The 13,693-nt window shown below is 58.7% G+C and overlaps 1 protein-coding gene across 1 annotated transcript in view; it reads right to left on the bottom strand.

Moving 5' to 3' along the window:
• Positions 1-1,218: 1,218 nt before the first annotated feature.
• Positions 1,219-13,693, bottom strand: part of SLC2A1 (solute carrier family 2 member 1) — a 29,115-nt gene continuing 16,640 nt past the window's right edge. Inside the window, exons 4-11 of the mRNA XM_055341460.1 lie at positions 6,148-6,308; positions 5,769-6,009; positions 4,959-5,121; positions 4,681-4,868; positions 4,379-4,483; positions 3,839-3,940; positions 2,694-2,897; positions 1,219-2,306 (exon numbers count right to left, since the gene is read on the bottom strand). Coding sequence (XP_055197435.1) covers positions 2,106-2,306; positions 2,694-2,897; positions 3,839-3,940; positions 4,379-4,483; positions 4,681-4,868; positions 4,959-5,121; positions 5,769-6,009; positions 6,148-6,308 — 1,365 coding nt within the window. The 3' untranslated portion in view covers positions 1,219-2,105. The remainder of the gene's footprint in view (positions 2,307-2,693; positions 2,898-3,838; positions 3,941-4,378; positions 4,484-4,680; positions 4,869-4,958; positions 5,122-5,768; positions 6,010-6,147; positions 6,309-13,693) is intronic.

Here is a 13,693-nt window from a genome sequence, read left to right as displayed (position 1 = left end):
CCGGCGCCGCCGCCGCCGCATCCTGGAGCTCCGGCCTCCGGTGCGCCCCGCGGGAACGGCTCCCGGGCTCTCCTCTCTGCACTGCCCCTCCAGGGCCCCTCGAAGCTCACAGGAAGGATGCGCCCGGGGGAAGTCCGCCTCCGCGAACCCCTCCCTGAGCCACGCCCCCTCGTTCGTGAGACGCGGATGGAGGACTGAGACCTGAGTACCCGATGGTAAGAGGCAGAGGCACTTCGTTTGCCAAGGGCCCGGTTCCCCGTCTCCCTCCCACGACCACGCTTCGTGCCGAGGGACTTTTACGGTTTTGCCTGAGCGCAGGTCTGAGGGCGTCTCCAGGCAAATCCCCGCCCCGGATCCTCTCGGCTGAACCTCTAGGGACAAATCTCCCTGGTGCTGCATTTCATCGACGGTTTCCCGAGTGCCTGCTGTGTGCCAATGCCGCCTTTCATGCCAGAGACGCAGATGAACCAAATGGACTTCTTTCCACCAAGTTGGTTAGAGGGAGAACCGAGGAGTTGTCGGTACAGGGTGGAAGGGCACAGTGCCCGAGGAAAGGAACAGGTGAACCTCTTGAGATTCCGGGGTGGGAAAGGGGGTCAGAAGTCTTAGAAGAGGCCACAGTGGCCTATCAGCTGGAGGGGGCATCGCCAAGTGAAAAGGATGGGGGAGGGGCGCTTGACCCTGTTCACTGGGCCCACTGCGGGGAGGGGGTGCTGGTAGGAGGGGTCAGGTATGGGGTACGGGTTGTGTAGTGTTGTTAAAATAGGGGTTCTAGCATGGCTTGCTGGGAGATTTCAGGCCTCTCCGAGCCTGTCAAATGCAGATATAGCACAGACCACACATTCAAGATAATGCATATCAAGGCCTGAGCACGAAGGTTGGCACTTAACTATCATTTTTGAATACCAGTTATCATGTGAAATAGAAATGCCTCGAGTGCCAGGATATTTTGATTTTCTCTGAATAAGGGGGACCATACAGATTTTTAAGCAATAAGGGTCTCCTATCCAAGTACTAAGCAGGCCGGACCCTGCTTAGCTTTTGGAGATCAGATGAGGTCAGGTGCATTCAGGGCCGTGTGGCCCTGGACTAAGCAGCAGAGGGTGCTGATCAGAAGTGCTTGGAAGCTCGAGTCACAAAACCCAGAGTCACTGTAGCAGGTGCTCCTCTCCCATCCAAATCTCCCTACCCTTAAAGCACAAGCATTTCAAAACCGTGTTTCTAAAAACCAGCCATTTATATCTGTTTAGGTAAGTTACAGAAGGAGTAAGGTGGTGTATTTACAAGTTGGTTTGTCCAGATATACTATAACTTAGTGTCTGTATTTAATATTGACAACCAAAAAATATATATAAATATCTTCCATCTATACACAGCAGGGCAGGAGTGTCCATGTCTTCTTGAGCAGTGAATTCTCAGCCTCCCATGGCCCTCCTCATGGTGATCGTCTGGCCCTCAGTGCAAAGGAGACTAGAAGCTGGTAGCCCAGTCTGGCCCTTCCCCTTTCCTCCCTGCACTCCAGTGCTCCCAACTGGTCTCAGGCACGGCAAAATTACTTTGAGTGGTTGGGCAGGAAGAGATGGATAAGGGCGAACCCTAGTGGAGCCTGATCCTCAGGGTAGGAAGATCCAGGCCTCAGAAGAGAGTGGCCACAGCTACTTCTTGGGGTAGAAGCCGCATAGTTCATAGTTCGATTAGTGTGTCCTTGGTCATAGGTCCAGCCCTACAGATTAGCGTGGTGAAGAAGGCAAGTGTCTAGGCAGGACTTGGTCCCCACCTTCAGGTACTGAGCCATTCGGGGTGAAGTCTGGGGTGTAGATACAGGGGACTCTGGCTGATAAAAAAATAGTAACAAAATCAGTAATAAAAAAATTATAAAACTTGTTGCTTGTCTGCATAGATCTGAGCAACAGTCTTGTTTTTGTTAAAATCCTGGAGCCATAGAAGTCCTGAATACTCTTCTGGACATCATTGTTGGCTGAACAAAGGAGCCCCAGGCCCAGCTCTGCTGAAATCTGTCAGTTTGGAAATCGCATCCAGCTGCCTGTGCTCCGAGAGATCCTTGGAGCTGCTGGGAGCAGGCCAGGCTGGTGGTGTGGGGCGCCTCACACTTGGGAATCGGCCCCCAGGGGGTGGAAGAGCTCCTCGGGTGTCTTGTCACTTTGGCTGGCTCCCCCCTGCCGGAAACCAGAAGCAATCTCATCAAAGGTCCGGCCTTTGGTCTCGGGAACTTTGAAGTAGGTGAAGATGAAGAACAGAACCAGGAGCACGGTGAAGATGATGAAGACGTACGGACCACACAGTTGCTGAAAGACACACATACACTTGGTTGGAGTACTGACCCTACAGCCTGGCTGTAGAACGTTGGCCTGTAGGACTTGGGGCCTTTGATCTGAAAAAGGGAACAGCTACCCACAACCCAGGAATGCTAGGATGACTCAATGAGCCTGCCTGCACCTGGCCTGTAATGGGCTCCTGGGAGCAGGGTCCCCCTGCAGAGCAGAAGGGAGACCATTCAAAGCTAAGGAGAGAACCCTGGAATTGCGGTCAGCATTTTTAGCTGTGGCCTGGGCTCCTGAACCTCAGTTTCCTCCTCCACAGGACTCTAATGAGAAGAGCTAGGAGAGCACTTTGCACAACAGTGCGGGGTCCTGCGTGGAAGAACCGTAAGCATGGAGACTGGGGATTCTCACCTCTACATACTGGAAGCACATGCCCACAATGAAATTTGAGGTCCAGTTGGAGAAGCCAGCCACAGCAATGGCAGCTGGGCGAGGACCCTGGCTGAAGAGTTCAGCCACAATGAACCATGGGATGGGGCCAGGGCCCACTTCAAAGAAGGCCACAAAGCCAAAGATGGCCACGATGCTGAGATACGACATCCAGGGCAGTTGTTCCTGTTGAGGACAAGAGAGGGGTGGAAAGTTAGATTAGGCTGTGATGGATGCACCAAGGAACAGGGCCGAGAGCTCTGGGCTGGGAGCAGGAGGCCTGGGGCTGATCCTGATCGGCCGGGTGACTCAGGTACCCTCCACTGGGTCCTGCTTCCCTCATCTGAAAGAAGCTCTAAGTCCTGTAGGACTGAGCGTGAGCTCGAGCATTCCCTCTGGGAATGGTAACCTGCTGTGCATGTGGAAGGTGCTAAGGTCCCTGCGGTCCCGGCTCTGGATGCAGAGCTGTCTGCCTGAAGCCGAATCATGTGGAAGAGCTTTGCTGGGGGCAGGTGTTAAAAATGACCATACCGTTGGCTTCCTTGACCAGAGGATGGACAAATGAGCGTTCGTGCCTGGAAAGTGGGTGGCACACGGTTCCCACAGAGGTTAGAGCCACAGGCTTGGGGCCGGCAGGCCTGAGGTCGGCTCCTGGCTCTGTCCTCTATCTGCTGCGTTCCTAACCTCACTGGGCCTACGTTTCCTCACTTGCATAATGGGATACTAACTGGACTACACGGGGCAGTGGTGGGTGCCGAGAGATGGCACGCTTCCATGACTTGGTGGGGAAGTGGGTCCTACTTTCTAGGGCTGTTCGGAAGATGAACGAAGGCCCGGGAGGAAGATCCTGAAAGGCTTTCCTGGCAGAGCAATTCCTGGGGAGAGGGATTTGGGTCCTGGGCCAGAGGTGCTGTGGTGAGAAAGCACCCACCGGGGAGGAGCCCATGGGAGACCAGAGGGGAGTGGGTGGAAGGGGATGGCCTCGGGGGCTGGAAGGTGAGCCCCGAGCCCGTGGGGGGAGGAGGAGAGGGCAGCCCCCACCCGGGCTCTGGATGCCACCAGCCGCGTGTGTGGGACCGGGAGCTCTCGTGGGCGCCCCCCCCACCCCGTCCGGCGCCATAACCCACCAGCAGCGCCAGTGCGATGGTCATGAGCACGGCACAGCCCGCCATGCCAGCCAGGCCTATGAGGTGCAGGGTCCGCCGGCCGGCGCGTTCCACCACGAACAGCTGTGGGCAGAGACCATGTCGGTGACCCCGCCGCACCCAGAGGCTCGCCCCAGGTGTTGGCAAAGCCACGCGGCGGCGCAGACACCCAGGAAGACTGTACTGCCTCCCCCCGGGGCTCGGCCAAGGGACCACGTGGGACCCGAGGGGCAAAGAGCTGGCTCCAGGCAGCAGGACGGGGTGACGGCGGGGCCCACCCAGAGCCGGACAGGGCGCATCCTGGCTGCCACCCCGGGTGAGCCGCTGCGCTTCCGTGAGCGTCAGCGCCCCGCGCGGTTTCACTGAGTAATGAGCGTGACCGAGGATGAGAGGAGCCGGCGCTTAGGAGAAACCCGACACCCGCCTGGCTCACAGCACACGCTGCCACTGGGTCGCGAGGCCCTGGGCCCCCTGGGCCCCCTGCGCCGCAGCGGACCGGAGGTGGGGCCCGGGCAGACTCACCGACACCACGGTGAAGGCCGTGTTCACGATGCCGGAGCCGATGGTGGCATACACGGGCTGCTGCACCCCCGCCTTCTCGAAGATGCTCGTGGAGTAATAGAAGACCTAGGGCACGGAGAGGCTGTTGGGGCTCGGCCGGGGCCACGGCCCTTGTCCTGCCTCTGTCCCCACGGGACACGGGGTGGGTCACAGACACAGGGCCCGCCGCACTGGGCCAGGGATGGCTGTCCTCGGGCAGGGCTGGTCTGTCTCAGCCGGGACCTGGGCCGCAGGGCTGGAAGGGGCGGCTGAGGGGCACTCACGGCATTGATGCCCGACAGCTGCTGGGACAGCTGCAGCACCACGGCGATGAGGATGGGCTGGCGGTAGGCGGGCGAGCGGAACAGCTCCAGGATGGTGACCTTCTTCTCCCGCATCATCTGTCGACTCTCCTCCTTCATCTCCTGCAGGTCGCGGGTCACGTCCGCCGTCCCGCGCAGCTTCTTCAGCACTGGGGGGACCGGAGGGAAGGTGGGGGTGGCTCAGAGCCGGAAGGAGGCCGGGGCCGGGGGTGGGGAGGAGGGCAGGGCCCTGCCCGTACCACTCTTGGCCCGGTTCTCCTCATTGCGGTTGATGAGCAGGAAGCGGGGGCTCTCGGGGCACAAGGGCAGCAGGACGCACTGTAGCAGGGCTGGGATGAAGATGACGCTCAGCAGCAAGGGCCACAGGTCCTCGTTGCCCATGATGGAGTCCAGGCCGAACACCTGGGGGAAGCAGGGGTGTGGGAGGTGGCCCGAGCACCCCTGCCCTGGCCCCTGCCCCCGGCTCCCCCTCTGGACTCCGCCTGCTGTGCCGTGGGCTACTGCTTTAGAGCAAGCACCCAATTGTTGGGGCGCTGCCAGGAAGCTTCGCTTCTCTGTGCCTTGGGTCCCTCGTCTGTCACCCGGGGAAAGCACCAGCAGGAGGACAAGTGGCACGGTTACAGATGTGGCAGCGGCCACAGAGCATGGGAGCTCTGGGGATGGGGAGGGACAGCCTCCTGGAGAGAACACAGTGTCCAGGTCAAGGCATCGAGGCTGGAGGCAGGAGAGCCTGGCACGTGAGGCACCTGTGGGCTCCCCTGGGGCTGGATCCCAGGGAAAGGACAAGACACAGGGATGAGGCGGTGGGACGAGAGGGGTCAAGTCATCTGGACTTGGCTCTCCCACCAGGGAGGCCCCAGGGGCAGTGAGTGGCACAGTGCTCTCCGGGACCCGACCTCCTAGCGCGTGTGCCATGAGGCTGCCCCTCGCTGGGCTGTGGAGGGCTGGGTGAGAATTCTAGTCAGGGCATCATCTGGACACAGACACGAGAGCTACTGAAGCGGTGGGGTGCGGGCAGTCCCGAGCAAAGAGACCCCACCCCAGCTCACCTGGGCAATGAGGATGCCGACAACGATGCCCAGCTGGTGCAGGGTGCCCAGGGCCCCGCGAAGGGCCGTAGGGGACACCTCCCCCACGTACATGGGCACGAAGCCTGTGGTCAAGCCACAGTACACACCAATGATGAAGCGGCCCAGGATCAGCATCTCAAAGGACTTGGCCAGTTTCGAGAAGCCCATGAGCACAGAGGACACGAAGGCCAGCAGGTTCATCATCAGCATGGAGTTCCGCCTGGGGGTGGGGGTCACAGGTCAGGTGGGTGCCTGGATCTCCCCCAGATTCCCAGGGGCTAGGTCACAGGCAACACCCCGAATGGGCAGAGAAGTCTCTCCCCCCTCCCTGGCCAGGGCCAGGGCCCCTTCTGCTCACCGGCCAAAGCGGTTCACAAAAAGGCCCACAGAGAAGGAGCCGATCATGCCTCCTACAGAGAAGATGGCCACGGAGAGGGACCACAGCGTGGTGAGCGTGGTGGGGGAGATGCTCTCCTGATAGCGGTGGATCCATGTCTGGTTGTAGAACTCCTCAATCACCTACAGGGGGAGAAGCAGCCCGCTGAGCGAGGTGTCGGGCCCCCCACTCACTGCATGTCCTTGAGCCAAGCCCCTGCCTGTTGTGGGCCTCAGTTTCCCCAGGTGAGAAACCAGGGGCTGGGCTCCATCTCGAGGAGTGGGGCGGGCTGTCATGCTTCCCCAGGTGTGGCTCCCGGAGCCCTGTGGTGTCACATGTCCCACAGAACTTGCTGGGGAGGCCAGCAAATGGCCAACAGTGGACGGTCAGGCCCAGGGCAGGAAGATGTTCAGGAGAAAGTGCTTCCCCCCACTTGGCCCCTTTCTCTTCAAGATGCCTGAGGCCCTAGGCTCCTGCCACCTGGGCACTCTCCCCAACCCCTCTGCTGGGGAGGAAATACAGCTGGACAGCTGGCTCCAGATGCTTGGGGACAAAGGGAAGGGCAGGCTCGCTGACTTCACCCTCACCCTCGGCCTGGTGTGACCACCTTGCGCTCCAGCCGGGCTCCCCAGCCTCTCCTAACTGCTCCCTGAGCGCCAGGCCCAGCTGCTTGTGGGGGTTCACCCTGAAGGACCCATGGCCTCCTCCCCCCTGCCAGGTGCCCAGCTGGGAGGGATGGGGAAGGCTAAGAACAAGGAAGCAGTTCCAGGAACTGGAAACACCTGCCCCAGGCGCCTGCCCACCAGCCCTGCCCCACACGAGGGGGGCTGGGCCCGATCCACCGGTTCTGCCCGAGAACACTCACCCTACTCTCAGGCGACACCGACACACACCCAGGGCCACAGGACTGGACTGACCCACCCAGCTGCCCGCGGAGCTGGGCATGGGCCCAACATGCCCAGAAACAGCTTCCTGTGTACACGCACCGTCACACACATACTCGTGCTCAGTCTGAATGCTCTGGCTCCCGCCGGTCACAAACCTGACTGGCCCTCTTCCCTTCAACCACTGACAGCTCCACCTCGGCTCCTTGTGCCCCCAGCCCACCGCCAGCACCCCTTACATGACCTCCTCCGCTGCTTCTGGAACCCCCAATCATCCCAAGCTCCAGGGGTCTGACGGAAGGCGGTGGGTAGCCACAATTGCCAAGGGGGAAACCGAGGCCCTCGGTCCCAGAAATGCTCACGGTTGCGATGGGTCCTTGGCCTCTGTTTCCTGCCCTGCTGCCACGGTCTATCCCAGGTCTGCAGACACCCGACAGGAGGCCAGGCTCCAGGGGTTAGGATGGGTTGACATGGGTGTAGGGAGGGCAGGGAGGTGGCCCTAATGATCTTCTTATGGGTCCCGAGAAGCCAGACAGCGCAGGGGGGAGGAACCTAGACAACTCTGCCACTGCGACTGAGGGCAAATCATGTCATCTGGGATGGTGACAGTAGCAGGATGCATGTCATAGTGCTGTAAGGGATTAATGAGACAGAGAGTGCTTGCACAGTGCCCAGGATCGTCACCGAGTCAAGGGACGGTTCTGGAACCAACCCAAGGGCAGTGCAGACCACTGACCAAGCCCTACCAACCCTGCAGCCCCTAATTCAAAATCCAGGCTCAGGCCAGAGATCAGCCCCATGTCCCCATCTCTACCCCAGCTCTAGGGCTCGTTCCACTCTCCATGGTTACTTGGCCCAGAGCGCCCGACTGGCCACCTTACCATGCTGAAACCTTTTGAGATCCAGCTCAAAGGGTCCCAGAAGTCTGTCCTCCCTGAGGGCAGGGAGCCTACTGGATTCACACGGGGGCCTATCCTGATGAGTGGATGGAAGGGTCAATGAGGAGAGGGCCTTACTTAGGCTCTCCTCCTGGGAGCCCCTGCTTCCGCTGGGGGCAGAAAGGCAGATTTTAACAAAACAAAACAAAGTGCTTCTGTTCTTCAAGGGATAGAACCAACCTCAGAGAAGGACTGGTTGGGAGAAGTAATGCTCCATTTATCAGGCTCTGCAGAGAACAAGCTGTCCTGGACAAGGGGACGGTCCAGATAAATGACACTCGCCCCACTGAGGACCCATCATTGGGGTGGAAATCTCTCTCCCTTCTGCCGATCTCACTCTGCTGCCCTTGGGGCTCTCTACAGGGGCAGGGAGAGGTATTTGTCCCAAATAGCCTTTAATTTTTGCCTCCTGTAGTTCTCAGGGTCTCCCTGTGCGCCCCCGTGGTTCAGATGCTATCTCAAGAGAACTCTCCACGTATCATTCTGATTTTCGCCAAGTCGTCTGCTAATGGAATTGCCTGAATTGCGTGCAAAGAGTCAACAAGTGCTGAGTAAGGGCTTACTGCCTAAGTGAGCTTCAACATGTGAGGCCGAGCTTTCAGGTCTTTAGCTGGCTGGAGATGTTGAGGCAGCCAACAAGAGGACCACATTCCCGGGGGCTCCCCAGCCCCGGTTAAGGGTGCGCTGGTGGTAACAAGTCAGAAGGACCAAGCCTTGTCCAGAGCTAGCTCAGGGGTTCATGAGCTCCCCTGCTACTCAGACCACTTTATGGGGGTGGGTGAGGGTAGGGAGCCAGCCCCTTTCGCCTTCCCTGTGGCCCCAGGCTCGTCCTTTCCACCCCCCAGCAGCCCTTCCTGGCCAGGCTGAGGCTGTGCTGGGGCTTCCTGCCTTTTGATCTGGCACCTGACATTTCTGGGAAGAAGCTAGGCTTGGTTTTCCATTTCTGCTGCTGGTGTGGGGACGCTGTGTCCTCTCGCTGCCGGGGGTCCATGCCCCACATGGGGCTGAGCTGGCCCTTGGCCCCGGAAAGGCGGCAAGTCCCTGAACAATCAGAAGAATCCTCCATGGGGAGGAGTTCTGGGGTCACCTTCCACCCACTGGCAGACCTCCCCATCCATCCCAGCCGCAGCTGAGTGTCCTTACCTGAAAAAGAGCCTATTCCCTCAAAAGGAGCCCACAGACCCAGTACCACCACAGGGTCACCAGCAGCCTCCACAAGCCTGGCTTGTGATCCCGAAAGCTCACTCCTCACCTGCTCCTCACAAGCCTGGGAGACACGCTCGCTCCTGCCGCCACCCCCACGCAGTCAATCACCAGGTCCTGCCAATTCTCCCTCTGGATCTGTCCTAGTCTCTACCCACGCAACACCTGCCCTAGGCCTCACCTGGATTCTGCCCCTGACGCCTCCCATCTGCTCCCCAGGACTCAATTACTCCCCATCAGGGCACCAAAGTCCTGCACGCACAGGCGCCAGGCTTGGCCATCCACCTGCCATCTCTGCTCCCTACCCCCCATCTCCCCAGCAATGATGGCAATTTTTAATTCACTAATATCTGGACCAACCAAAAACACAGGGGCTCAAGGACTTTTTTGGGAACAAATATTAGTTTAAAAATGCACTAGGCCACATCAAAGATTTCTACTGGGGACACACAAAGAGAGGCCATCTCAACCCTGCCTATGACAGTCTCAGAAAAGTTAGGGGATAGATCCTTCTATGGCCTTAAAACCACAGGTCTGCCCAAGCATCCTGCCCCTGCCAGTTCACAAAGGCAATCCTCAAACAGCAGCCAGGGTGCAAGCTGTCCAGTCTCCCCTCGTTAACCCCAGATGCCCACTTGGAGACCCCGTGGGGGACGGCGTGGCAAAGCGAGCTGCTCTGGGCATCTGAGGCCCTTGCACAGGGGCTCCCAGTGAACAGCTCCTCCTCAGCCTGGGGCTCTCCTGGGGGTGGCAAGCTTGCATCACATCTGACTCCCTGGGAATCTCCCCACTTCTCGCCCCGTAACTGTAGAAGGACCACATGCATGCATGTCTGCAGAGGAAGTTCGGACTTCCTCTGTGTCTGGGCAGTGTCTGCAGTCAGCCCTGGGCATGAGCCAGAGTCCGCGGCCTGCACACGGAATAAGCTGTTCCGCACGCTACCCCTGTTCTCTCCAGCAGAGAAGTGCCATCTTCAGGGGAGCACGAGGGCCAGACAAGGGTCCCCATTTTTTTTTAATTTTTTTAAAATTTATTTATGATAGTCACAGAGAGAGAGAGAGAGAGAGGCAGAGACACAGGCAGAGGGAGAAGCAGGCTCCATGCCCCGGGAGCCCAACGTGGGATTCGATCCCGGGTCTCCAGGATCGCGCCCTGGGCCAAAGGCAGGCGCTAAACCTCTGTGCCACCCAGGGATCCCAAGGGTCCCCATTTTTAAAGTGCCCGGAGACAAATTATCCTGAGGAATTCACAGTGCCAGAAAGAACCTCAAGAACTAGGGGCCCGCCTCCAGGAGTGTGTCCTCAGACCCTGCCTGGCTGCCCCAGGCACAGAAACCCAGCAGCCTACAGAGCCCCAGGGTGCAGACTTCAGCTCAGGGAAGAAAACCCTTCTAGGTTTCAGAGGATGAGATTGCCCACCTCACAGGTAGTGAGTTCCCTGTCAGCAGGAAGCATACAAGCCAAAGTTTAGAGCAGAGATTGCCAAGCATTGTATGTAAAAGGCTAGATAAACGGGCAGCCCGGGTGGCTCAGCGGTTTAGAGCTGCCTTCGGCCCAGGGTGTGATCCTGGAGACCCGGGATCGAGTCCCACGTCGGGCTTCCTGCATGGAGCCTGCTTCTCCCTCTGCCTGTGTCTCTGCCTCTCTCTCTGTGTCTCTCGTGAATAAATAAAATCTTTTTTCAAAAATTGAATTATTTTAAATAAATCAAAGGCTAGATAGAAAGCATCAGGTAGGGTCTGCTGACTACGTACGGACACAGGTGCAGACTTTTCTCCACCTGTCCCCCAACCCTTTAAAAATGTAAAAACCATTCTTAGCGCATGGGCCGTACAAAAACAGCTACTGGCTGGATTTGGCCTCCCTGCCAAATTCTTGATCTAGAATTCTAGATTACTGCCAAGAGAAGGGGTATGCTTTGGAACCTCTGGCTGGTCGCAACATCCTTCCCCGTAGATTCCCCTCTCCACCCCACAGTCTTCTAGATCATCCTGTGAGTCGAGAGTTAGAGCTCGCTCTCCAGCCCCTGCGCTCTCATCTAGGATGTTACTGGGGGGTGAGAGGGTTAGAGCCACCTCAGCTCTGAGCCCCAGTTAGGAAGAGGAAAGGGCCAGCGTGCCCAGCTGGGTGCCTCAGCTGGTGCTTCCTAGGCCCTGTGTTCCCCTCCCCCGCAGCTAGCCTCCCTCAGTCCAGAGTTTCTGTCTCCACAGCAACCCTCGGTCACACCCCAGGGTCAGCTGGGAGTTGAGAGCAGATGCTACAGGTGGGGCTGGACAGATAGCCCCACCTGCTAGGTCCCCTGGGGCCCCTCTCTGGGGCCTGGAAGAGGCCCAGGCAGCGGGCTGGAGCCAGGAGCTGGGCCCCGACCCCACAGCAGAGGTTCTGACCACCCACACTGCTGCTCCGGAAGGGCCCCGACACGGCCTCTCTCTAAACCCAGGCCAGGCCTTCCCTCTGGCCTCCTCCCTGGTCCCTGACCTCCAGAGCTTCCCCTGCCGGCAGACGGATCTTCGAGTCCCTGTGTGGTCCCCTTACAGCCTTTCCTGGCTCCCCACTGCCCTCCTCGCACCCCCACCGACCCCCCGTACCACCCAGGCACCCCACACCTCCGCTTGGGCTGCTTCTCTGCCTTCTCCCCGACGAGCTGGCTGTTCCTCACCTTGCAGAGAGCACACCCATACCCCTCTGAACCCACCCTCCCCCTTCTCTCCTGCCTGGCCCTGCAGGGGACACCGGGCTGTGTGGGGGGATGTTTTTGCTGGTCACACTGGCGGGAATGCTGCTGAACATCCTACCACGTGGGACAGCCTCCCACAACACCAAAGAACTATCTGGCCCCAAAGGTCAATGTGGAGAAAACCCCCGCTCTGTGGGCCAGGTACCTTCTCCCTCCCTGTTCTCTGCTCCTGCAGGGCCTGTCCACACCCCTGTCCATGCTTCCATCCATGTTGCCCCAGGACAGCTTATTTCAAAGGAACATGTGCTCCCTCGGGACTAAATTTCAACATTGGGGGCGTCTGATTCATCTGTGTCACTGGGTCCCAGCACAGGGCTGGGGGTAGAAAACCATGAATCTGAGGGGCTGAAGCGATGATATAGCTGTGACAGGCTGTGATGGTGTAAGAGATTGTGCAACTGTGTGTGGGAAACCGTTGAGAGGTCTGTACATGACTGAGCTTGACTTGGCCTGGAAGTCAGAGCAAGAGCGACCAGCTGGGTAGCGGTTGTAGGTGTGTGAAAGGTGTTTGGGGACCCATCTGGCCCTAGTATAAAACCTCCATTCCTGCTACGGTGGTCCAGACTCCCTGGACTCACATCCCAGACCTGCCGCTTACCAGCTGTGTGTCCTTGCTTTAATTGTTTAACCTCTCTGTGCCCCACTTCCTTAAAAAACAGGGATTATAGTGCCTCCCTAATGAGGTCAGTAAAAAAGAAACAACTGAATTGATTTCCGAAGCACTGAGAACAAGGCCTGGCACACACAGTAAGCTCTAAGGATTTGTATTAGTGGAAGTGAGGGAACGGGAGAGGGGAGGGACCCAGAACTTTCTGGATCTTGATAAGGAAAGGGAGAGACTGCCTGGAGCCCAGAGCCTGGAGGACCTGGAGGACGGAGCAGCCCTAATGGGCAGAGAGCACTGTGATGGGAGGTCTTGCCTCTAGTCCTTTGACTTACAGGCTGGGTCACCCAGGGCAGATCTCGTCTGCTCTCCAGGCCAAGTTCCTTCTTTGTCAAACAAGGAGGGCTGAGCCAGTGCACCATCAGGCCCCTTCCAGCCCCAGCCCCGGTTTCTGAGGATGCCTTATTCTGAGACATGCCTGACACTGTCCCTTGGCCAGGATCTCATGGTTTCTAAATGGCCTTTAGTCATCTCTGTTGGCAACTCAGCCATTTGAGGGAGAGTCAGTTCTCTCCACCCAGTATGGTGGTCAGGATGCTCTGTGGCTGGGCTTCCCTCCGCCCTCCTCCCCAGGAGACAGGAGGCCTGGAAAGGCGTCACAGGGATGTGGTCATCACTCCAGGGTGAGGCCTGGAAGCCACCTGGAGCTCAGCCTCTCACTTTCCAGGTAACCTCACCAGCCTGAGCTTCCTCTTGCGAAGGCAAGATAGCCCAGCCCCACCCACGCAAGATAGCCCAGCCCCACCCACCGTGTGGGGCTGCCGTGAGGACGGAATTTATGGGAAGGTGCTTTATAAACATTTAAGATAATGTTATGGTTAATTAACCACTTCCAGGAGGAAGCCCTTTGGGGCTTGTTTTATGGAGGAGCCCCGGCCTCTGGCATCCTCCCCATTGGTGCGGCACAGGCTCCTTCAGGGAGCAGGCCGGGAGCAGGCCGACCGGAGCAGCCCAGGGCCCCTCTTAGGCCCCCAGGGGCAGTTGGGCAACGCTCCCTGCCACCACACGGCAGCACGGCGGTCCCCGCTGCCTGGGCCACCTGCCTCTCCTCCCCTGATGGGCGAGTCCCCTTCAGGGGCTACCTGGCTGCCAACTCCCCCTTG

Source organism: Nyctereutes procyonoides, unplaced genomic scaffold, assembly GCF_905146905.1.
Source record: "Nyctereutes procyonoides isolate TBG_1078 unplaced genomic scaffold, NYPRO_anot_genome, whole genome shotgun sequence".
Classification (NCBI taxonomy): Eukaryota; Metazoa; Chordata; class Mammalia; order Carnivora; family Canidae; genus Nyctereutes; species Nyctereutes procyonoides.
This window is presented reverse-complemented; position numbering and strand designations above follow the sequence as displayed.